We start from the raw sequence: 22,779 nt of genomic DNA on the forward strand, positions 1-22,779 counted from the left end.
GGCAAAGGCGAAAGGGTAAACTACGGGGGGGGGCGAGAAGCGGGGCGTTGTGAGGGCGGTCTCAGGCTTTCTCGCGTGCGTTTTGGGACAGACAGGCAACAAGCCATTGCCACATGGGGACATTAGGGAGGATTGTCGGCCCTGTCCCTCGGAAGCCGCGGGTATTTTTTGAATCTTGCCTCGGCAGTTTGGGGGGGGGGGGTTGCACATACATGTACTGCGGTGATGACATCACAGGGGAGAGAAGCTGTCCGCATTGGCATGCATTGTCCTGCGTGCCTGCATAGGTGGGCTGGTGCATAGTGAATGGGAGAAATCAACAAGAAGGACTTTGCTGCGCCCTTGTGTTAATGCACAAGCGAACAAGAAGGGGGAAGCCGTCGTGGCCTGCTGAGAGGCAATAACTGAGACAGGGAATGTAACACCTCGTCTTTGCGGAAATTGAAGGCTGGATTGCCGTTTTCGGTATTCACAACGCATACTAGATCATGCTGCCTCTGCCGGTCGCTTCTCCTCTCCCCTTTGCGGCGGCGGGTACCCGGGAGCCGCGGGGCAGGTGGGGCCGCGGATCCTCCGGGTGAGCCGGAGTGGGGCCGGGACACGAGTCCGGGATTCAACTGCACTTTGAGCGCGCCCAAAGATACGGAGGCAAAAGAAGGAGGGATGAAATTGAACGCCGGTGAATCTTGGGAGAATCGTAGATTACAAGGCAGGAGATGTCAAAATAAGCATGAAGTGTGTTTATTAAATACTATCGGGGCAGGCCGGCTCGCGCCGAAGAGCAGACGAAGCCAGCCGGAGGAGATGCGCCGTGTGCCCCGTGGCACTGAACAAGACGAAGACAAAGAAACTAGCCAACGGTACATGCTGAAGAGGTGCGTGGTTTCCGCCAGCCACGACGCTTGCTTTCCCCCTCGTCCCGTGGATGTGTGAAAATGCTGTGATGCCGTGTGCTATGCCGTGTGCCATGCCGCTGGTTATGCAAAAAGTGTCGACTATGTGCAAGAAGGGTGAATCATATAAGGAGCGAATGTCACCACAATAGAAGCTTTTTCCATCTCCCCATCTCTGCCTGATCCGATCGTCCCCGTCTGAAGTTGGTTTTGTTGTCGTTGCTGGCGCAATAGCTCCCGTTGTCCGCCCAGCCCGGCTGGGGGGGGGGGGGTGAAGACGGCTCTCAACCACGTTTAGGACTGCCCAACAGACGGTCCAGTTAGCAAAACGTGTGTGTGCGCCGCGCGCAGATGCTGGGTTGTGGACTTACCCGCAGCCCTGGGGCGTGACCTCGCCGAAGAAGCAGTCTCCCGGCACCTTGAGGACGACCTGGTCCGCCTCGATGGGGGAGATGACGATGCCGGCGCTGGCGAGCAACGCGGCCGCGGCCAGCGCGATAGCCAGTGACAGCCGCATGGCGAGAATTGGGGTGTTCAGATGTAGCGATTAGATGTGGCTTTCTGTCTCGACTTCCTCGGTGGTGACTTTGCGCCGGGCCAGCGACCTTGGGAGGAGGAGGGAAAGCAGAGACGGGTGCGTGAGAGTGAGTGAGTGAGTGTGAAGGTGGCGATGGAAAGAGAGGAGAGGAGGGAGCCAGAGCAACGAGAGTTCACGCGACGAGGCAAAAAGGAAAGAGTCGAGTCGAAACGGCTTGATACAGGGGGCCATGTTCCGGTGAGGTTTCAGGGCGAGGCGGAAGCTCTCAGCGCCGAGCGCTCGCGCCCGGCTTTAGTGGGTTACAGGTTCCCCCCCCCCCCGAAGGTGGTGGTGGGTGGGTTGTGGGGTCCGACGAGTCTAAACGGGCTACTACGGCGGGCGGCCGCGCTTAGGGGACGCCGACGCCTACAGCGGTGAAGTATGGGCGGCGGTAGTGCACGAGTAAGAAGGGCGGCCGTGGCAGCTGGGCAACGGTCTCGATATCCTGGACGACAGCAGTGACGGGAGCGACAACTGAAGAATATAATGAGAAAAAAAGGACGGGTGCAAAAGCGAGGGAAGCAATAATTAGCTCCAAGCGCTCGCTCCCCTGAGGCCCCATGACGGCGCTTACATATTATATTTAGCTTAACCACCTACCGGATCCGGGACCCCCCCCGCGCCGCGCCGCCACGCCAAGAAACATCCGGACCGCCCGCACCATCATGCACTTGCATTTGGTACCACAATCAATGCGCTCTGTGCTTGTGTCTTGCCTGATGGTTGTATTATAATTACAGTACAGACTCTCTCAGTTGTGGATGCGCGGAAGAGCAGGTCCAGCATCAACGCCCGCGCCCACCATGCCGTCCTTGTCCCTGCCACCTGAGCTGAGCAGTCATCAAAACGCGGCAAGGCATTAGTTACTACAGTACACATTGTCAGTGCAGGAGCATGAAAACCCGGCAGGCCACCCTGGGGCCTCGAAGCACATGCCATATCCCATGTGTAACTCCCACGCCGCCATGACCACTTCCTCTCCTCCTCCTCTCGCCCATTATCATTGTCGTTGTTGCCGTCACTGCGGAGGAGGAGCCGGCGCAGGCGCCTCGGTGCTGGTCCCAGCCAGTCCCGTCTGCTGCGGCAGAAAGAGCGGCATATACGTGACCCCGAGGGCCATGACTGGGCAAACAAAGCATTCCCGACGTCAGCGAGGCGATCCCACCTACGAACAAGGGACATGGGAGACAAACCCGACATGAGCACCGAAAAGTAGCTCGGCGTGCTCGACGCTTTCCGGGCGTCCTCGCCCTCACCGAGCCAGGCCTGGATCGAGAAGACGACGGCAGCCCTGCGGCGTCCCGTTAGTCTCCTTGTGTGTATATGTATGTGCCTTGACCCCTTTTCCCCGCCGACCACGACTGCCACCGCGACTGCCACCGCGCCTCTCTCCTCGACACCCCTGCGCAAGCGGTCGTAGATCCGTCGTTTGAGGGAGCGCATGCAAACGCGGGGCAAGAAGGGAAGATGTGAAGAGCGGTAGGAAAGAGGGCTGTACCATCCAACGTATTTGTTTCGCGTAAACATGGCAGCCATGGGCATCGTCGAGGATATCGTAGACGAAAAGTCGGCCTTGTCGCTTGAGGCCGTCGGCTCCTGATACGGGATGACTGCTCAGTGTTCGCTCAATGGTCAGCAGTCGGCTCTTGCCCTGGCGTTCCCCTCTCGTCATCAACTCTCCCGCAGCGCAGCACCATCATCGTCGCGCTCGCCCGCGCAGCAACAACAGCAAAGGAAGCGCGGGTTGGCGGGGGAGACTTACTCAGGTCGGGCCGCCGCATGTCCTTGCCGGGCGCCATGGTTTTGCTGCTCTGCTCGACCGTCGTGGGGACTGCGTGGCAACCAAGGATGAAGCTGTGGTTGATTTGTTGCTTGCTCAGCTGAAAGTGGCTTAGGTAGTAAGTTATGTACTGTAGCACGGAGCCTCGCCATCCAGCCAATCAACCTCGAGACGCTCCCCGCTATTATCCGGATCCGAATTGGCTTGCTCTCGGCCGAGACCAGCCACGATCCACCGAGGGCCTGTACCTACTGCTGGATGGATGAAGCCCCCAACCGATACTTCTGTAGCGAGGAAATGAGCATCATTGCCTACCGCTTGAAGGAGTTGAGACGTTTTCAATTTCATCCCCGAGCCCTCAAATCCCACAATGACGTGGGCGGGGAGCCTCACTGCCAGCACCTCATACCTAGCCTACAACCAAAAACACGCCTCCCACGCTCATCCACATGCACAGCAAATAAGCAATGCAAAAACCAACCACCACCGCGTCAATCCACCCTCACAATCACCTTCCACCCCAGCGCCCCAGCCTCCCTAATCGCACACGCCAGACACCCCCTTCTCCTCCTGCTGATGATGGCGTTCCAGCCCTTGGCCGCGCAAATCGCACGCACCAGCACCTCCATGTCGGACCCAAACTGCCGCGTCTGCGACTCGAGATACATCTGCGCCGTCGCCGAGAAGCTGCCCTTGCGCTCCGCCACCGACGACTCCGGCGGCCATGAGCTCACGCGCTCCAGCGCCGGTGACTGCGGTGCCTCGCCGCCTCCCAGGTTGGTGATGCAGTCGACGACCAGCACCCGGCTGTTAGGCGCCTTGCCGAGGCACGCGTCGGCCAGGAACTCGGCCAGCGTCGCCCGCGGCTTCTGAATCAGCTCCGACAGGTGGATGACCGAGTACTTGAAATACTTGTGCAGCGGGTGGCCTGCGAGTAGCATGTTAGTGATCCGCTCATCCTGAAGCAACACCCCGGGGGTCCCACCCGTCATGTACGCAGAGCGCGAGCCCTTGCCCAGCGAGTCCGATCCCCAGACATCAATCTTCTGCACAGTCGGGCTGTACGGCGACTTGAGCATCCTGACGCGGTGCGATGGCGCGCAGGGATGCGCCGTGACAAAGCTTATGTCGTAGGCCAAGCGATACGTCCGCTCCTCCTCGCTCCCGCCATCCACCGACACCAGGAACTTGGCGCTCGCCGGATAGGACAGTATCTCGGGGGCCCCGCCACAAGTCTCGGCAACCGGCGTCGCGACGATTTCGCTGAGAGGCGTGGCAGGCACGGATTCCGCCGGCGACGAGAGTTCTAGAGACAGCAACTTGATGACGAGGCCCGGAGGCCACGTCGAGTAAGCGTTCTCGTGGGGGATGATGAAGTCGGCCGGGAGGACCGAGTCCTCCTTTGCGCCGCCAAGGATGGACGACTCGCGCTCGAGCTTCCTCTTACCCCATAGCCTGGCTTTCTTCCCTAATTGAGCAACGTCATCTGAGGAAAACGTTAGCCACTCCGCGCCGGGAACCTGCAAATCCACCACCTAATGGAGCCATGAAAGAAACGAACCAGCAACGTCTTGCACCTCGATGCCGAGCCACCCATCACTCATCCCCCGAGGGACAATGTCGGTCGATATCCACCCCATGCACTCGGCGGCTCCCTCACCGGCCGCAAGCACTCGGCCGACAATGCAGGCTGTGCTCCAGAAGCTCTTGCCAGCGTACACGAATCCCCCAGACAAGTTGGCACACGGCCCCAGCTTGGCCAGAGCCTCGTCATCGTTCTCCAGAAGTGTCGCCATGAGGTAGTGGCACATGGCTTCGCCCGGGATGGCCAACCCGTAGACGTAAGATTTTGTGAGCCATCCCGATTCGTGCAGTGCGGCCGCCAGCTTCCGTCTTTGGGTCTGCGCACTCTGCTTGTTTTCGCCGTGACGGCACGCGAGATCCCACGCCCCAGGGTAGGCGGCCTGCTTGGCCGTGGTGGAAGTCGAGCGCGGGCGACGCGTGGGCCCGTCGTCAACCGCATGGCGGGCGTTTTCCGATATCCTGGCCTCATACCTGTCGATGCCGGGCCACATCAGGTTCGTCGCAAAGCGTATGAGCCCATCGACTTGGCGCTGACCATGCCGGCCCCTGATGGTGTAACGGTGTGGAGGTGAGGGGGCTTGCCTATGATGATGCCGATGGGGCATCCTGCTGACCAGAGAAGCCAGCCAACTCCGAGCGCGGTGAGGCGAAGCTGGCTCTACCGTGCCCGGCCCCTCCTCCTCTCTCGCGATCTCGATATTCTCGAGCCAACTTTGCGCAAGGAGGAGGGACCATTTGACCGCAGGGGTTGCGCCTCTCTCAAAGTATGCGACGTCAATGGGCTTGATGCTCCCTGAGCCATACTCGACGCCCTCTGTGATGGCATCCAGGCGGAGGAGCAGCTCCGTCGCCACCAAGATCTGCATGAACAGCCAGTACTTTTCCTCGGCACGCTCGCTGGCGTTGTCGGCATCGTGGATGGCGGTAGCATCGTCAAGCTCATCGTCGGCCTCGTCTCCCCACAAGACCTGCCCAAGCCGGATGCGCCACTCGACGCGGCCAAGGTCGATCCAAACATTGGCGGTGCCGAGGCACTTGAGGAGTGCGACAATTTGATTAGGAAGCCCATACTGGTCCGTCTTGTCTATGGCCGTGCTGTAGGGCCTCATCAGGGTGTGGAAGAGATCCTGGTACGTGTCGGTTGAGGGGCGGGCACGCAGATCATTGCTCCGGTACAGCTCCCCGTTTCGCCGCAGTCTTTCGAGAAGCTCCGACTCGGGCAGGCGGCGCAGCCAGCCGTGACTGGACAAGATGCGCTCACGAGCGTCGACAATGACGCGGGCCTTTGTGCCGACGCTCTGGAAGCCAAACTGCTCCTCCTCGAGCGAGTCGGCCGTCGAGAGCTCTAGGGCAGCCTGGTAGCCCATGGTGCCCTTTTCGAGCCCCTGCATGCTGAGCATGTTGGGCCGCTCTCGACAGCGGATGTGGAAGTGGGCTTTGTGCCGCTCCTCGGCCTGCGTCTTGGCGGCGGCATCGCGGTTGATGTCCCTCGAGAGATGGGGCCAGGCGGTGAGGCCGCTCCAAGCCCTGTCCGCGATGGGGACGTGATCCGTCAAGTCCCTAATCTCGAGCTCCTCATCAAAGGGGAAGGCGACGCTGGGATGGGGTGCGCCGTGGAAGTGGCTCTCGCTACGGGCAAAGTACTGTGGCGCGCCCGAGAAGAGCTTCTCGATGTCGTCGTCGCTCAGGGAGCTCATGATGCATGGCGTGGAGGAGAAGCAAGCACTATACCGGGGCCCGACTGCAGAGGCGACGCATGAGCCTCTGTCATGTGAAGACGAGGCGCCGGGTGGGTGGGCTCTGGACAGGTGGGCTCTGGTGAGGAGGGCGGTTGTTTAGCAAGACGGAGGTCGGCGCGGGGCCGTGATCTGACGAAGTACGACCATCAGTCGGCCTTGGTGAGAGTGCACTCGGGAGCAGGTATGGTTGAGGTATCGATGCTCGCCTTCAGGCGGAGATAACGCATAATATGAGGTAAGCAGGGCTACTTACGGAGTACCTGCATTTGTTGCAGGGCATTCAGGAGGCCCTCTCATCGCAGCTGGCCACGGTGCGGGTGGCGTGACCCATCGCCCGCCAACGAGCGTTCACCGCAATGAATTACAGGGGTAGGATAGAGGATAGAGTCGGCCATCTTCCTGTCATCACAAAGCTTACCCCAACATGGCCCAGCTTCGTTGCTAGACCCTGGATCTTCCCCGCATTCTGGACCGGCCGGGACGACTGCTCCGTCCCCTCTTGGAATGGAGATGAAAAAAGGCTCGACCGGACGGCAGTGCTCATGGCTGTCTCTTTTTAACTTCCACGCCCTTTAAATACAGGATAGAAATATTATTCCCTTCACTGCAATACGACCGGCATGACTTCAATCGTATCATTCGAGTTATACTTTGAGTGAGAAAGGCCATTCATAGCATCAACGTAATCCCTTGCAACGCCATGCGGCCACTACGAAGTACCCCAGAAGCCATCCCAATTTCAACATGCCGATGCTAACCCAACCTTCGTCGTGCCGTCCAAGCTCGCCAGGGTATCATTCATGTCGGGCGTAAAAAAACAAGAGAGAGGAGCAGAGGAAGATGCCTCCATCGCCCATCTTTCCCCTGTCCACCACTCTGCCAGCCTGTCCACCGCGTATTGTGTCGCTTAATCCATGTTTGCTGCATTGCCTCAGGCCGATGGTGTGTCGTGAATGACGGTAAGGAGGTACTTGGTGTCTGGTACAATGACAATCTCCTGCTTCTTGGTGCGCATTCGTAGGAGCCGCAGTTCGTCCTACTCGACATCAGTCACCATCTCCTCGACGGCATGGAGAGTAGGTAGGCCGACCTCTTTGTCCACCTCCTGTACCAGCTGGTCCGACGTGGCGACAAAGTTCCAGACCATGGCGGCAAAGTCTTCCATCCCCTTGGACTCGCTTTCCTCGGCGGCGGGCACCTCGTTGGAGAAAGACGCAGCCGTCGCGGCGTCGCGGGATTTGGCCGTCCGGAGGGCAGACACGTCGCCGCTCGTCTTGAGGATTGCGCCGCTGGCGCGGTCGAGGACGATGCTAGCCTTGACGCCAGGCTTCTTCAACAGCCGGCCTAGCTTCTCTTCAAGGGCATCATGGCCGTTCGTCCGGCTCGCCTGGCAACCAAGTCAGCACTGGGCGTGAGCAGCCGCGCCGGGAGGCTCTAGACCGTGGAGGAGTCAACCATGGCAAAGTTTGGCCGTGTTCGCGATGGCGCTGTTGCTTTGCGTCGGGCAGACAACGAGTTGGTGTCACAGCAAGATGACGCCCATTTGATAGCCGCGCGTACGAGCCAACAACAGGCTCACCCGTCATGTTCTGTATTCATCGGCGTAGCGGTGGCACTGGCTGCCGGTTGGGCGGGGCTGCGGACACGCGCCAGCGGGGCACCTTTCTGCCGCGAGACACCGCTGCAAGTCTGAGGCCCACTATTGTATGCAAATAGTAACGACGACGGTGAAGCATTCGAAATTGAACAATTGGTGGCGGCTTTCCTTCAATTTCTGTCGACGCCCGAATCTCCGTATGCGTAATACGCCTGCTAATTTTTAATTGTCTTTGCAACGTCTGCACACGCAGAGCCGCCAAAATGGGCTCCAGCTCGAAGAAGAAGAAGGAGAAGCAGAAGGATTTTCAAGTGAGTTGGCCCTGTTCACGCGCCGTCGCAGCACATGGCTCACCCTCCGTAGAAACCCAAGTACAAAGTCGGGAAAACCCAAGCCAAGGCCTCCAATCACACCGATACCAGCTTCAAGTCCAAGGGTAAGCGATACTGCCTTAGATGACCGTCCCTGCCGCCGTGCTGACGACGCCTAGCGATTGTCATGGGCCATCAGTCATTGTCGACAGAGGCCCCTGACGTCGACCAGCTATTCAAGCACAACCTCTCGTTGGCCTCCTCATCCAAGTCAGACAAGCAGCGTCGCGAGGCGCTTGCGTATCTGACCAGTCAGCTGTCTGCCGATGCTTGTGCGAATCCGGTTGGAACTCGCGCGCTCCTCATCAAGCTCCTCCCCTTGGTTTCCGATAGCTCAACACCCGTGCGAGCTCAACTATTGAAGCTTCTGCGCACTCTTCCCGAGGATGAGGTGAAGCATAGCGTTGAACACGTCATTGTATATCTTCGGGCTGGGATAACACATCTGTCATTGGACATCAGCAACGACTCCCTGGGCGTCATGGAGTGGCTGCTCGATGTGGCCGACGACGAGCTTGTCACTTGCCCCGGCGGATGGGTCAAGACGCTGAGCACATTCTGCGCCACCATGGGCTGGTCCGTGTCTTTGTCCACTGGCGGCTGGACATCTGGCGCTCGAGCTGGGCTGAAACCTAAAGACGCTCAAAACCTGGCCCGCCAGATCACGGCATTATCAAGATTCATCGAGGCTGGCTTCAGAGCGGGAACTACCGAGGGCAGAAAGACGTCTGAGTACTGGGATAACCTGTACAGATTGCCTCGAGCTGCGAATGCCTTTGGATACCTGAATCTGACGGACGAGCGACGTGACGAAGAGGGAGAGATGTATTCGAATCGGGAGGCACGGCAACAAGTCTTCCACCGGCGATTTCTTGTTGGCGTGTCCAGAGGCGTCGAAAGAGCGAAGAAGGAGGGTGGCTCGGCCGGCCGGGCTGCCTCGTCACTGGATCAAATACTGCAACAAGGGATGCGCGACTTTGAACCTTCGACCGCCATGGACACCCAAGATCTCCTCGACCTCTGGTGAGAGATTGTTGAGAGAAATTACGAGATGTGGTGCATGACATTGGGCTGTCTGTTTGCAAACGTGCCTTGTGTGGGCCTGGACGATTTCAAACCAGTGTGTCCAGGGCATAATGCTGCCAAGTGGACGGAACTGCGCTGCTCCCGGCACTTTGATCCAAGTTCAGGGAGATGGTGTCATAGGCTCTGCCACGTTGCCCGCGTTCCCATATATCACATATTGCGCTGCCGCTCGTGAGGCTGGGAGCTGCTAATTTCAGGGAGCATGACGATACCAACAAGCCGGTGCTATCGGGGACTTTGACCAGTGGCGATAACGCCTACTTGACGACGTACATCCGCTTAGACTTGGGGCTATTCTTGGTCAGTGTACAATGACGAGAACCCTGTGATGGAAGGACTGCTCTTTGCGCTGGCCACCCTCGAGTTAGGCCCTTGTAGCAGCCAGCATCGTCGAACAGCTCCCACGAGGAACCGGGCGAAGGGGTCCCGTGCAGGCAGGCGACTTGGGAGGTTGATGGCCTCTGCAGGGGTTGCACTTTAGCCCGGGGGGAGTCTTTAGGATGCCTGCCGACTGCAAAGATAGCGGGCAGAGATGGGTGGCTTTGCGGCGTTTGGAGCTGGCAGTGAAGCTGGAGACGGCTCCGTGCAGCTCTGGCCCTATACCCTCCCAATAAACACATCAAGTCAAATCATCTCTGCGTGTCTTGTGCTCGTCGGGATAGGTACGTATGCTTTCTTGATCTGGCAGTGTAAACGTTCGCTGCAGCAACTGGCCGTCCCCTGGACCACAGCAGCAGTGGCCTATTTCTTCTACTGATAGAACAGCCCCTAAGTCGCCTCGCCCGGCCCGCTGTAGCCCAGCTGCAGGCTCCTGCCTGAGGATGCCTGTCTTCTGAGGCAGCAACGCTCGTTGCCCCGGCTGCCAAACGCGGAAGGCTCTTCCCTCTTCCTCTCCCTCTCTCCCTCCTCTTTCACCTCCAGCGCTCTTCGTCCTGCATCTTGGTGGAATTTATCCTTTTCACCTCCTTCGGCCGTCTTCTAAAGGCGTCTTGCCGCGCACCTCATCCATCCCGCCACCACACATCTATACAGTGTGACTCTTCGTATCAGCGGTCATCGAGGAGGCTCTTCAGTCCCCTCAAAAGGTCAGTCGATCATCGTTTCCCTTGCTCTTTTCTTATTCATACCTTCACCGCACCTGAGCGCCAGGCTGCTGTGCTCAAGCGAGCCTGCTTGGCCTTTGCACACCCCTGCTTGCCTGCGAGCATTCCAGATTCTTCATGCCACCTGTATTTCCCGAACCTTCTCAGCCGTTGTCAAATATCCAAGAAGGTGAAAGGCCCTTTCCGCCTTGCCAACCTCCGACCTCCCAACAGCTCTTCACATCCATCCTACTTCGAGCTGCCTTCTCAAACACAACCTTTCGAGTTCACCCAGGCTAACTGCCCGCCTGCTACCCTTAGCTGCTTCACCATGGCTGAATGCACCATGGACAACGCCGCAGGTCCCACCGATGTCAACGGCTGGGTCCAGCAACAAGCCACCGACTACACTGCTGTTGAGGCCGCGGAGAACATGCACACTTGGGATGGCAACGCTCCCGTCTACCAGTGGAGCGACGAGTTTGGAGACGTTGGTCCGAGGTTTCCTCACCTTGAATTAGAGCTGTTCGGTGATCCCGCAACTCGTCATGAACGTACTGGTCTGGACTTTGCGAGGTAGGCGCACCATCCTCGCTACATCCTTGTGTTATTTCTGACGCTTTTCAGGATCGATCAAATCGAGGTCCAGCAAGAAGGGCCTGTCAGGATTGATCCTGTTCGATCTTTCAAGGACGCCGGCCTCCATCCTGTCATGCTCGAAAACATCCAGCTCTTCGGTTTTGCCAACCCGACCCCGATCCAGAAATACACAATCCCTTCCATGCTTCAGGGACACGATGTAATCGGCATCGCTCAGACGGGTGAGTACGCCCCAACCTTGGCCCGTGCCCGTAAAAGCTAACATTTCATGTCAGGCTCAGGGAAGACTGCCGCCTATCTTATACCCATTCTGAGCAAATTGATGGGCAAGGCCAAAAAGATCACGGCTCCAAGGCCCAACCCTGCCACCCATGATGCGAATTCTCCGAGATTCGTGGCAGAGCCACTTGTCTTGATCGTCGCCCCAACTCGCGAGTTGGCGGTGCAGATCTTCAACGACACACGAAGACTCTGCTACAGATCTATGCTTCGTCCCGCCGTGGTCTATGGCGGAGCCGCCGTTCGTGACCAACGCGACAATCTGGCCTTGGGCTGCGACATACTCATCGGAACGCCAGGGCGACTGATCGATTTTATGTCGCAGCCAGACGTTCTGGCGCTTCGGCGCCTCAGATATGTGGTCATCGATGAGGCAGACGAGATGCTGGATTCAGATTGGGGCGATGACATTCGTCAGATCCTCACGGGCGGAGGTGAGTCCTTTCAATAAACTTTGCCGCTCTCGACGCTGACGATTGCTGTGCAGAACAGGATGAGGGGAACATCGTCTATGGCCTGTTCTCAGCCACCTTTCCCAAGGCGGCCCGCGATCTTGCCAGGGACCATCTATCGGCTTCTCACGTTCGCTTCCGCGTTGGTCGCGCTGGCAGTACCACCGAAAACATCCGGCAGACCGTGATGCAGGCAGAACGCGACGAAAAGCGCGACAAGCTCGTCAACCTGCTCAATGGGATGCACGGGGTCCGGACACTCATCTTCGTAAACTCTCGTCAAGAGGTTGATAACCTGGACGATTTTTTGTTCAACACAGGTGTTCCGGTGACGTCGATGCACAGCGACCGAACCCAGATGGAGCGAGAGGCCGCCCTGCGAGCGTTCCGATCTGGGAAGGCGCCGATTCTTGTTGCAACTGGCGTCATGGCGCGTGGCATTGACGTCCGCAATGTCATGCACGTCATAAACTACGATCTTCCCTCCATGGATTATGGGGGTATCGAGGAGTATACGCATCGCATTGGTATGTCTGAATCGCTATTGCATGTGGAGGATTGACGTGCTGATTCGATGTGTGAATAGGCCGAACTGGACGAATGGGCCATCGTGGCATTGCCACTTCCTTCTTTTCCGAAAGGGACGAACCAATAGCGAGCGTCTTGACTCGAACTCTGCTTGAGACGAAGCAGGAAATACCGGACTTTCTGCAGCTCTACGTTCCGCAGGGAGCAGCTGCCGAAAAGCCCAAATTCGAGACAGAGTCGGATTTTGATCCCGCGGACCTCGGCGCCACTGCCGACCTGGGCGACGTGGGAGGTGGTGCTTGGCTCAACGGAGGTGAGGCAGCCGAGCCTGAGGCGGACGGCTCCGGTGGTGCTGGCTGGGGCGCTGGGGGTGGTGACGACTCGGGAGGCAACACGAACGGCAATGGGTCCTGGGCCGCTGCTCAGCCTGCCCAATCCGGCTGGTAGACGGTTCTCGAGGATCGTACCGCGTTGGATGGACAGTTAGCCAGGCGTCAAGCTCACGTCAGACTCGCCAATTTGCGGTGTGCGCTGAAGCCTTTGCTAAAGCGTCAGGATGGGCACGTGAAGTCAGAGGGAGTTGGTGAAAATGGAGGCGAGAGAGTTAGTGGAATGAGATTCGACAAAGAACAGCAGGAGCAGAATTGAAGCCGCCCTGTCTTCCGTCTCCAGGGATTTGTTACGTGAGTGGCAGCAAAGAGATGGGCAGGAAAGGCCCTCTCGTCTAAGTCGAGCCTGACTTAATAGTGCCCGCAGCAGTATGAGCCGAGTGATTGTGCATCAAGGTAGCTTGTCATTGAGCTTTGATTGCTCGTTCTCCTACACTACCGGGCTTGGTCTCCAATACTCGCGTAAGGGGGGGCTCAAGCTCGTCTATCCTACATGTTGTTTATCATGCGCATCAGGCCCTTGAGCTTCCTAACGGGCCCGCCGTAGCCGACCTCGACGACGCCGTAGGCGAAGGCCCAGCCCTTCTGTTGGCTGGGGACGGGATAGCGGACGGGCGGGGGGATGGAGGTGCGGATGCCGAGCCAGGCGAGGCGGTCCTCGCAGACGCTCTTGATATTGCAGAGACCGCGGAGGCCCTCGCGGCCGGCGAAGCGGCCGTAGCCCGAGCCGGCGACGCCACCAAAGGGGAGCTGGACGGCGTAGTAGGCGGCGAAGTCATTGACGGCGACCATGCCGGCCTTGAGGCCTGCGACGAGGCGGGGCATGGCGGGGTCGCGCTCGGAGCCGAAGACGGAGGCGCCGAGGCCGAAGGAGGGGGCGTTTGCGACGGCGAGCATGTCGGGTGCTGACGAGGAGGGGGCGCGCATGAGAGTGAGGATGGGGGCGAAGCATTCGTGCTGGGCGATGAGCATGGCGGGCGTCACGTCGACGAGGAGGGTGGGGGAGAAGTAGTGGCCCCGCGGGTAGTCGGGGTGTGTGTGGCGGCGGCCGCCGACGAGGAGGCGGGCGCCGCGGGAGACGGCCTCGGCGATGAGCTCTTCGAGGCGGTCGAAGGAGGCGTCGGAGATGAGGGCGCCGACGTCGGCGTCTGGGCCAAGGCGCAGGGCCCTGACGCGGGGCTCGAGCACGGAGACGAGGTCGTCGTAGAGGGCACCGGCGGCAATGACGCGCTCGATGCCGATGCAGTTCTGGCCGGCGGCTTGAAAAGTGCCGCGCAGGATGACCTCGACGATGCGCGGCAGGTCGGGCGCGGCCGAGTCGAGGATGACAAAGGGGTCCTTGCCGCCGAGCTCGGCGACGACGGGGGTGAGGCTCCTCGCGGCGCTGGCGGCGACGTGGCGCGCGACGGCCTGGGAGCCGATGAAGGTGACGTGGGCGATGGCCGGGTGCGACGTCAGGTGGGCGGCCGTCTGCGGCCAGCACACGAGCGTCTGGACCAGATGCGGGTCGTGGCCGTGGGCGGCGAGGGCGCCGCGCGCGATGGCGGCAAAGTAGGCGCTCGACCAGGCCGTCTGCTCCGAGACCTTGACGACGACGGCGTTGCCGGCAAAGAGGGAGCTGACGATGGGGCCCATCATGTTGTGGAAGGGGTAGTTCCAGCTGACGAGGGCGGCGACGACGCCCAGGGGCTCGTAGCGCACCGTGTTGCGCTTGTAGGCCATGAGCAGGTTCGTCGGCCTCGACTCGGGCCTCAGCGCCTCCTCGCCATGCGCCAGCGTCCACTGGATCCTCTCCACCGTCACGAGGATCTCGCCCAGCTGGGCATCGACCAACGTCTTGCCACTATCCAGCGCCGCGACGCGACAGATGTCGTCGGCGGCGTCGAGGACGTGCCGCATCAGGGTGCGCAGGACGGCCCTGCGCTGCGCAAACGTCGTCGTCGCCCACTTGCCCTGCGCGGCGGCCGCGGCCGCGACGCTGCGGTCGATGGCGGCCGGCGACGACGGGTTGACGAGGCCGAGGAACCGGCCGGTGCAGGGGGCGTAGCACTGCACGGCTGACGAGCCGGGCAGCTTGACCGACGTGTGCTCGACCGTCGTCTCGGGCGATGGCGGCTTGGGGGGCGCGACGGCATAAGGAACCGGCGATGACCGCTCCGTTCCCACAGCTCGCCAGAGGAACAACAGCACCGAGACCAAGACGGCGAGCACAGAAACCCCAACCCGCAAAGGCGTTATCCTGTCCATTCCCCCGTCAGCTCGGATCGGAGGGACTGAGAGGAAATGGGGTGGAGGGGGACGTACGAGACATCGACACGGCCAGCAAGCCCACGCCAAAGGGCCGCCGCCCTCGCAAACGCATCCTCTTCCATCGCAGCCACAGCCAAAGCCCCGTGCGAATCCTTAGACACAAGACACGAGGAGCTTCTTGCGCCGCCGATGCCTCAGCCTCTCAGCCGCGCCGCGACATGCCACAGCCTTTCTAAGGCGGTGACTTGCGGCAAACGTTGGGGGCGGGGGCGGTGGGTGATGTCGTACGACAGATGAAAAAGATAAGCATCCAAGCATCGTCAATCTAAGCCAGTGGAGCTCGCCAATTCCAAAAAAAAAGGCTAGCAACCCCTGCCAAGAAAACGGTCAGCTCATGTCGCCAGAATTCAGTCAAAGTACCCGTACTTTTTGGCCCTTCATTGGCGACATGGCAGGACAAAGCGAAGATACAGCATGTCATCGACATATCTTTAAAATACTTCTTTGAATTTCCAAGAAGAAGCTACTGGAATATTCCATACACGTCACTCTCCCCCCCCCACCTGCGCTCCCAGTATCCAGCCAGGACCACAGCGTCGTATCAACGCCACCCTGCTCCTGTCGACTGTCCTCCCTCGGCATACACCAGTCAATCGCGTCCACTGGCCCTCAAGACTCTATACAGCACGCGTGGGAAAAGGGGAGAATAGAGAAGTGAAGGAAAAATAAACACTAAGGGGTCTCCTGCCCAAGGCAACTTCTCTCCGTGCTCCATCCCCAAGAACGCCTAACAAAACACAATGGCTTCCAGGCGCCAGAGGCAACAGCAACCAGAGATGCAGGCTCCTTTACAGCTCTGCCACGGTGGTGGCTGCTGCATCAGAGGTGTATACGATGCGTTGGTATCCGTGGTTTGTGTGCCAGACCGGCAAGGGAAGCAACAACTCGTAGATCGCTCATGCAGATCGTCAAAAGCATGAAAATGCCGCCCATGCTGCGGTGTGACCGGGATATCGATGACGAAAGGGAAAGACAGGTAAAAAATAGTTGGAGGCATGGATTTTTGTACGTCGGTCGGGACGATAATGTACAGTGGTCCCGGGGATTAGCTTGGCCGTGACAAGCGTCGCTCAGCCGTGTCCTAATTATTGGCACTCTTGGTCAACGACAGGCCTCGTAACCTGGCCCTTAGCCGGGCGCCGCCGCCGCCCGACTGGCTGGATTCGATGCGAGAGAGTCGTGCTGCCGACGTAAAGTCGTTGCTAGCCTCGTAGCTGGCCCGCACGCGATCCATGGACATGCGCATGCGGTCGTACGACGGCCTCGCCCTCTCCACCGAAGGTCGGCCCTGCGGAGGCACGTCAAGCGATTGCCGATTCGCGGGCACAATGTCCAGAGACATGCGGTTGGTCGTGAAATTGGTCGAGTCGCTGCCGTGCTGCGTGTGGTTGTGCGCCGTCGTCCGCGTGGCCGTCGATGGCGGGTAGATTGGCCGCAGGTCTTCGTCGACGCTGTTGTAGGGAACGTGTTTGGTCTTTTTCGAGCCGTTGGACGACTTCGACTTCTGGCTCTTGGTGTCATTGGCCTTGGCCCCTTCCGACTCGTCATCCGCAGCGAGGAGGTGCGCAAACTCGCCCATCTTCTCCTGCTCGCGGATAATGTCCACGTCGTATGGGAAGTAGACCTTCTGGAGCGCCTTGATGGCGAACCGCGGGAACAGGCAGATGACAGGCACAATGAAGAAGACGGCCCAGAAGCTGGCTTCGCCGTACACCTGCGCGGCCGTCTTGTAGAAGAAGGCGGATCCGGTAAAGGAAGTGTACACGCCGGTCCAGAAGAAGATGAAGAGGTCGCTGACCACCACAATCAGGAGCATAAGCCAGTCCCACCGGTACGTGTTGATCAGGATGTACCCGTTGATGGTGAGGACGGCGGGATGTGCAATGTATGCCCCAAAGCGCAACCTGTCCTCGAGGCCCAGCCCAGAAAACGTCACCGACCTGCCAGAGATGAACAGCAGGTAGGGGATGAAGAAGACCATGACGGACTGGTAGATGCCGTCAACCATGTAAAGCCTGCAATTGGCCGCGTCAGTGGTCGTGCAATGAAGCCGGCGTGCCCGAAGGAGGTCTACTCACCAAAACTTGCGCTGCGTCCACTCCAGCCGCTCGATGCCTCGTCGGTACAGTTCGGGCACGGCGAGCGAAACCTTGTCTGAAACGTCCTGGTCGAGCACGCCCATGATGCCGACGGGTATCGAGGTGAAGAACAGGTTGAACATGAGGATGTACGTGTAGTCGAAGAGGTAGGTTATGTCAAAGTCGCAGAAGATCTCGAACCAAAAGATGCTAAAGGTCCACACCATGTTCTTGTAGAAGAAGTTGCTGATGCTCTCCGCCAGGCGGCGGTAGGACCAGCGGCCGTGCACCAGCACCAGGCGTTGCAGGAAGCGGAACTGGGCGATGGCATAGTCGGAAGACATGGCGGCCTGGCGGCCTTCGACGCCGGCGATGCCTACGCCCACGTCGGCTTCTTGAATCATGGCCACATCGTTGGCTCCATCTCCGATGGAAAGCGTCATGACGTCGAGCCCATTCTTGACCATTGCCACCACGGCAGCCTTCTGCGCCGGGCTGACGCGGCAGCATAGGACAGACTTGCACTGCTTGCAGAGGAGCAAGAACTTTTGCTTGAGGCGGTCGTGGAGAGCCCAGCGAAGGGTGAAGCCGTCAATAACGAGGCCGTGCGTCGGCGGGGGCGGCTCGTGGTTCTTCTTTGCTGCCGCGAGGTCGTTGTCGTCGCCGACAATGTTGAACGTCTGCAAGTTCTGGTCCAGCAGCTTCTCCGTCGTCTCGAGAAACAAGTCGTCGCTTGTCTCACCCGTCTCGTCTTCATCGAGCTTCATGTGGATTAATTCCATGTCGTTGTTGAGCAGGTTGCAGGAAAACCCAATGTTGATGGCCGTCTCGACCTTGTCACCGGTCAGAACCCAGAGCTTGATGCCGGCCTGGCCGAGCAGGGCGATGGTGTCTGGCACGCCGTCTTGAAGCCGATCCTCGATTGCAGTGCCACCAATGAGCATCAGATCCTGCTCAATCAGCTCTGCCACATTCTCCAGCTTCTCCTCTCGGTTCTCGAGCGCTGCGGCAGCGACGTCGTGCTCCTTCTTCCAGTCCTTGTACTCTTGCTCCGCCAGCTCTCGCTGAGCAATGCAGAGCGTTCGTAGACCTTCTCGGGCAAACATTTCGAGGTGCTCGGCCGTCTCCCGCCTCAATTGTTGCTGCTTGCCTCGCTTCAGCCGCGCGTAGATTACCGAATCGGCGCCCTTGCAATAGAGCACGATTTTACCGTCGGGCATCCGGACGATGGAGCTCATTCGCTTCCTGCTGGAGTTGAACTCGATTGTGTTGAGGATTTGGTAGTGGCGGTCCTCGCCCATCACGTTGAGATTGATGCCGTCACCGGAATTGCCCAAGACGGTGAAGCCCATGTCTCGAGCCGTGGCGACCAGGGCTTCTTCATCGGGTGACTGTGCCTTGAAGGTCATCTTTGGGGGGTCACCCGGCGTCCTCTCTGCAATGACGGTGTGGCAGAGGGCCAGCGCCAGCATGAACTCTTTGTTGGACGCCTGTTGCTCGGGTCCAGACTCGCCTGCCAGGTCCGAGACAAAGTCCGGTGCGATGAAGGTGACGTCTTCGTCGTGAAGATACGGGCTGTCGTGGATTTTGCGGAGTCCGGCCAGGGCTCGGACTTTGGCCTCGGCAATTTCAGACTGTATTCTCGCCGTCTCCTTCTCGACGTCGACGCCAAGTCGCTTTTGCATCCCGGCTTGCGCCTCCGTATAGGCCTCACCGTAGGGCTGGCCGTTGATGGTCGCCTTTTTAAACTCCATGACGTTTTGCGTGAGAGTACCCGTCTTGTCGGAGAAGATGTACTCGATCTGACCAACGTCGTCGGATATGTTCCAAGACTTGGGTATGCAGGGTTGGTCGATCTTGTCGTAGTACATCTCCACGTCGCTGAAGATGAAGACGGCCTGGAGCGTGCGCACAATTTCGAGTGTGATGTAGAGGGAAATTGGGACCAGGTTTTGGAAGACGATGATGGCGGCCCAGAAGGTGATGAAGCCGCTCATAGGGGGGCTGCCACCGATGGAGCCAAATTCGAAGAAGTGGAGTGAGGCATCCGTCTTTGCCCAGGCCACGCCGTTAACGATGGCTGAGAGCAAGCACATGATGAGAAGTATGCCAAAGTTGCAGAGAACGTTGAAATTCATCTCACGGGCGATCCTGGCGCGCTTGCTAGGCGTCATGCCGGCATTCATCATGATCTTTGTGTCGTGCCCTGTGAATATGATGACGCCGAGAACCCACTCGGTATTGCGGAGGTTGCATCCTCGCAGCAGGAGATTGTCGATGGTGATGGGCTCCGTCATGTCCTCGGGCTCGTCGTCGGGGTACCCGGGGACCGTTTGATGCCATCGAACGGCACCGCTGTACTTGTAAAGATTGGGTTGCGGAGGCTCGCTCTCGATCCTGAACTCGGCCCTCTCGCAGTCGCGGGCGTGCTTGAGAGATCGTCCACAGCGCAGAGCCTGGCGAACCTTCAGATTCGTCTCGCCATCCAAGTTCTTCGTCTCCACGTAGCAGGCGCCATCAGGGTCCGAAGTTGAGAGGATGATGACGTCGGCGGGCAGTTCGTCGTCGTTGTAGATTCGGACAAAGTCCCCGACTTGGAGGCTCTTCCAGGCATCCTTCTTGAACCTGGCTCCCTGAGGGGCATGCCGATGGTTGATGAGGTCAGATTTCATCGACTGGGCTGCCGCGTCGCGTTTGGCGTCGTTGTCTTCTTTGTCGTCGTCGTCGCCGTTGTCACCGTCGGGCAGTTCAATCCGAGGAACATTAACATTGCTAGCCGAAATGGGGGACGGTACGGGAGTCATCTGGATATCTTCTCGCGCAGACACGAAAGACTCGGCGGCAAATGGTGAGGTGAGAGACTCGCGCATCGACCTCCGGGTGCGCACAGTCTCAACCGAGATGCGGCCCTCATCTTCCTCTGTAGGGTTCAACTTGCGCGCCTTGCGCTCCACCCTGACGGTCCTGGCCTTCTTGGACCACAAACTCTCAATGGCACGCCACATGGAGCCAAAGAACTGCGAATTGGCCTTTTTGAACTTTCTCCACGAGGAAACATTGTCTTCCTCGACATTAACATTGTTCCAGTTGTGTAGCCGGTGAACAGGGGCGTTGTTGAGCTCGATGTCGAGGATGGTGCGTCGGTAGTCTTCAATGGCGTCCTTGATGGCAGTGACGACAATGATGAAAATGAGGGGAACGGCGTTGAGCCCGGGGTTGACTCCGCCAAAAATGGGAAACACCTGGCGAGGGAGGAAGACTTAGTATCGAGCGGCTCTTGGACGAGTTTGGAAGAGGGATACTCACAACAAGAATGACAAGAAAGAGAAAGAAAATGTTGGCCACATTGTGGAATTGGAACCACAAGTTCTTGGGAATAAACGAGAGTGGTGTGTACTTTGCCGTCCTGATTTTGTTCCGCGGGAAGCTGTACATCGGATGGCCGTCGTCGAGTAGCTCACCGGGGAGAGGGAGGTTGAAGTACAGCGTGCGGCTGTTACTGTCGTCGTGCGACTCTCCCGAGTCCGAATCCGAGTCCTGGGCGTCTCCGTCGCCAGAGCCTACCAAAGGTGGTTCGTTGCCTTGACCCCCCGCAGATTCCTTCTCGTTGGACGGGGTTCTCCGGTGCTGCACGCGGTTGATTAGGGAGAGCCGCTTGGTGCGACTGCTCTTGATTGTCATCTTGCGGGTGGCCCAGCGTGCCCTCTGCGTGTGCTCGAGTTTCTGGGACATGGCGTCGGCACCGGGGTCGAGGTTGGCGGATGAGGCCATGATGGACGTAAAGCCGCGGGCTATCGCCCGTTCAACCCCAAGTGGCCAGCCAGTGTGCGGTAGATTCGGGATCGAGGCGGACGCGAGGGCCGAGAGGCAATTGGACACGACACGACCACGAGGGCCGACGAGGGCGACGAGGCACGGCGAGACCGCAGCGACAGCGGTGGCCTTGCTCTCTGTCGCGACGACGGTGGGCGGCGGCGTCACCGGGTCGACAGGTCGTCACCGTTGGGACGTGTCGTCAAGGGTCGATGGGCGTGTGCTTGTGTGTGCGAGAGAAAAAGACGGCGATGCAGCGAAGGGACAGAGAAGGGGGATGGAATTCACAACGCTCGGCGAGGTACCTGCTTGGTAATGAAAAGAGGCCACGGCGACATGTACCCCGAGTCGTCTACGTTGCGCGAGACAGTACATGGCGACGGCGGGCAGCGGGCTAGGTGCAGAAGTACAGGGTGCAGGCGTACCTGCAAGTACGGGTACGAGTAATGCTAGGAGAGCTCGACGTTGACTGGCCCAGGTCCCGTGCGTATCCGTACAGCAAGGGAGGGACAGTGGCCCCCTCCCCCCCCCAGCCCCAGCCATCAACGCAGATGGCTTGTACACACGTGGTTCCAAGCTGCTGTGAGTGCACTGCGCCCTGCGCCCCCCGGCAGCGGAGCACCGTGGGATTAATTACAAGTCGAGGATACGGCACGGTACCTTGAAATTTCACGCCGAGTGGTGGGATATTCTCAAGCTGCGCTGCCTCTCCGGCTGACCCTCAGCAGTCAGAATTCGGATGCGACTAGCTCCCGGCCCATCCGACAACCAAAGAATGACCGAGCTTGGCGATACAGCAATGGGCGAGTTGTCTGGGAGGCCCGAGTTTTCTTGTGTACCGTAGTTGTATCAAGCAGTCCCCTCTCTCTCTCGAGATATCTACTGTGCGAGTCCTCAAGTGAAGAGTCTCGGTCGATCAGCCCGCTGAGGCCTTGGATCGCCCTTGAGAAACCCATCGGTCTGAACGGAACAGACGGGCCAAGACGTGCTGACGGAACTTTCGGTCGCGACACGGGCATTGGTCAGCCGCGTCGTCTCTCTTCGGATCCTCTGACGCCCGACCGCCTCCTGTTGGAAAGGCAAATGCACCCTTGCGCGGATCTACAACACGAACGGTTCTCTGCGTGTTGCATGCTGATACAGCCGGCAATATCTTGCCTTCCCGCTTCGAGCAATGCAGCACGGTCTTCTGGCTTGTACTCCGCCGCTGCCGGGTATGTATCTGCCCAGCCGCCCCTTGCCACAGGGCGCGTAAGAAGGCGTCTCTCGCGTCTCCGAGTGGGAGACGTACCCAGAGGCTTAGCTCAAGCAGGCAAAGGACCTGTGGAACAAGGGGGCCGACCCTAACCCCGTCTGGGTACCTCCCGCGGCCGGTGAACCAGGGGCTGCCGCGACTTGCCCAAAGCTTTCAGGGCTGGCACGCAGACTCGAGAGACGCAAGACAGAGAGACAGAGCGCGGCATCCAAGTGCCGCCCAGGAAGTCAGCCGTGTTTTTGTTGTGGGCATTGAAGTGGCCATTTAGCTCGCCTTTTGACGCCGCGGTTCCTGAGACACGAGATGGTTACATATCAACAGCGTTGCTAGCCGCTTCGAAATACGGGCTTTTCTTCGCCGGCACTG

At 59.1% G+C, this 22,779-nt stretch overlaps 7 protein-coding genes across 7 annotated transcripts; 2 read left to right on the forward strand and 5 right to left on the reverse strand.

The window, feature by feature from the left end:
• Positions 1 to 1,177: 1,177 nt before the first annotated feature.
• On the reverse strand, positions 1,178 to 1,410 carry HRG_04544 (uncharacterized protein; the record flags this gene model as incomplete). Its single annotated transcript, XM_044863015.1, has 2 exons — positions 1,178 to 1,193; positions 1,265 to 1,410. The coding sequence occupies 2 exons, from the start codon at positions 1,408 to 1,410 to the stop codon at positions 1,178 to 1,180; spliced, it is 162 nt and encodes a 53-aa protein (XP_044721629.1).
• A 1,078-nt stretch (positions 1,411 to 2,488) lies between these two features.
• On the reverse strand, positions 2,489 to 6,531 carry HRG_04545 (uncharacterized protein; the record flags this gene model as incomplete). The annotated part of the gene is made up of 8 exons (XM_044863016.1): positions 2,489 to 2,592; positions 2,664 to 2,761; positions 2,969 to 3,080; positions 3,233 to 3,380; positions 3,868 to 4,178; positions 4,236 to 4,736; positions 4,812 to 5,380; positions 5,639 to 6,531. The coding sequence occupies 8 exons, from the start codon at positions 6,529 to 6,531 to the stop codon at positions 2,489 to 2,491; spliced, it is 2,736 nt and encodes a 911-aa protein (XP_044721630.1).
• A 973-nt stretch (positions 6,532 to 7,504) lies between these two features.
• Positions 7,505 to 8,159, reverse strand: HRG_04546 (roadblock/LC7 domain-containing protein; the record flags this gene model as incomplete). The annotated part of the gene is made up of 3 exons (XM_044863017.1): positions 7,505 to 7,609; positions 7,664 to 7,960; positions 8,142 to 8,159. 3 exons carry the CDS (start codon positions 8,157 to 8,159, stop codon positions 7,505 to 7,507), a joined length of 420 nt encoding a protein of 139 aa, XP_044721631.1.
• A 274-nt stretch (positions 8,160 to 8,433) lies between these two features.
• HRG_04547 (rix1 complex component involved in 60S ribosome maturation domain-containing protein) lies at positions 8,434 to 9,568 on the forward strand (the record flags this gene model as incomplete). The annotated part of the gene is made up of 4 exons (XM_044863018.1): positions 8,434 to 8,481; positions 8,534 to 8,606; positions 8,661 to 9,366; positions 9,430 to 9,568. The coding sequence occupies 4 exons, from the start codon at positions 8,434 to 8,436 to the stop codon at positions 9,566 to 9,568; spliced, it is 966 nt and encodes a 321-aa protein (XP_044721632.1).
• A 1,472-nt stretch (positions 9,569 to 11,040) lies between these two features.
• Positions 11,041 to 13,015, forward strand: HRG_04548 (DEAD/DEAH box helicase domain-containing protein; the record flags this gene model as incomplete). The annotated part of the gene is made up of 5 exons (XM_044863019.1): positions 11,041 to 11,285; positions 11,337 to 11,530; positions 11,585 to 12,022; positions 12,076 to 12,567; positions 12,627 to 13,015. 5 exons carry the CDS (start codon positions 11,041 to 11,043, stop codon positions 13,013 to 13,015), a joined length of 1,758 nt encoding a protein of 585 aa, XP_044721633.1.
• A 431-nt stretch (positions 13,016 to 13,446) lies between these two features.
• On the reverse strand, positions 13,447 to 15,204 carry HRG_04549 (aldehyde dehydrogenase family domain-containing protein; the record flags this gene model as incomplete). Its single annotated transcript, XM_044863020.1, has 1 exon — positions 13,447 to 15,204. One exon carries the CDS (start codon positions 15,202 to 15,204, stop codon positions 13,447 to 13,449), a length of 1,758 nt encoding a protein of 585 aa, XP_044721634.1.
• A 1,144-nt stretch (positions 15,205 to 16,348) lies between these two features.
• HRG_04550 (cation transport ATPase (P-type) domain-containing protein) lies at positions 16,349 to 21,116 on the reverse strand (the record flags this gene model as incomplete). The annotated part of the gene is made up of 3 exons (XM_044863021.1): positions 16,349 to 17,282; positions 17,346 to 20,587; positions 20,652 to 21,116. The coding sequence occupies 3 exons, from the start codon at positions 21,114 to 21,116 to the stop codon at positions 16,349 to 16,351; spliced, it is 4,641 nt and encodes a 1,546-aa protein (XP_044721635.1).
• Between the last annotated feature and the right edge of the window lie 1,663 nt (positions 21,117 to 22,779).

Source organism: Hirsutella rhossiliensis (genome assembly GCF_020360975.1).
Source record: "Hirsutella rhossiliensis strain HR02 chromosome Unknown scaffold00004, whole genome shotgun sequence".
Taxonomy (NCBI): domain Eukaryota; kingdom Fungi; phylum Ascomycota; class Sordariomycetes; order Hypocreales; family Ophiocordycipitaceae; genus Hirsutella; species Hirsutella rhossiliensis.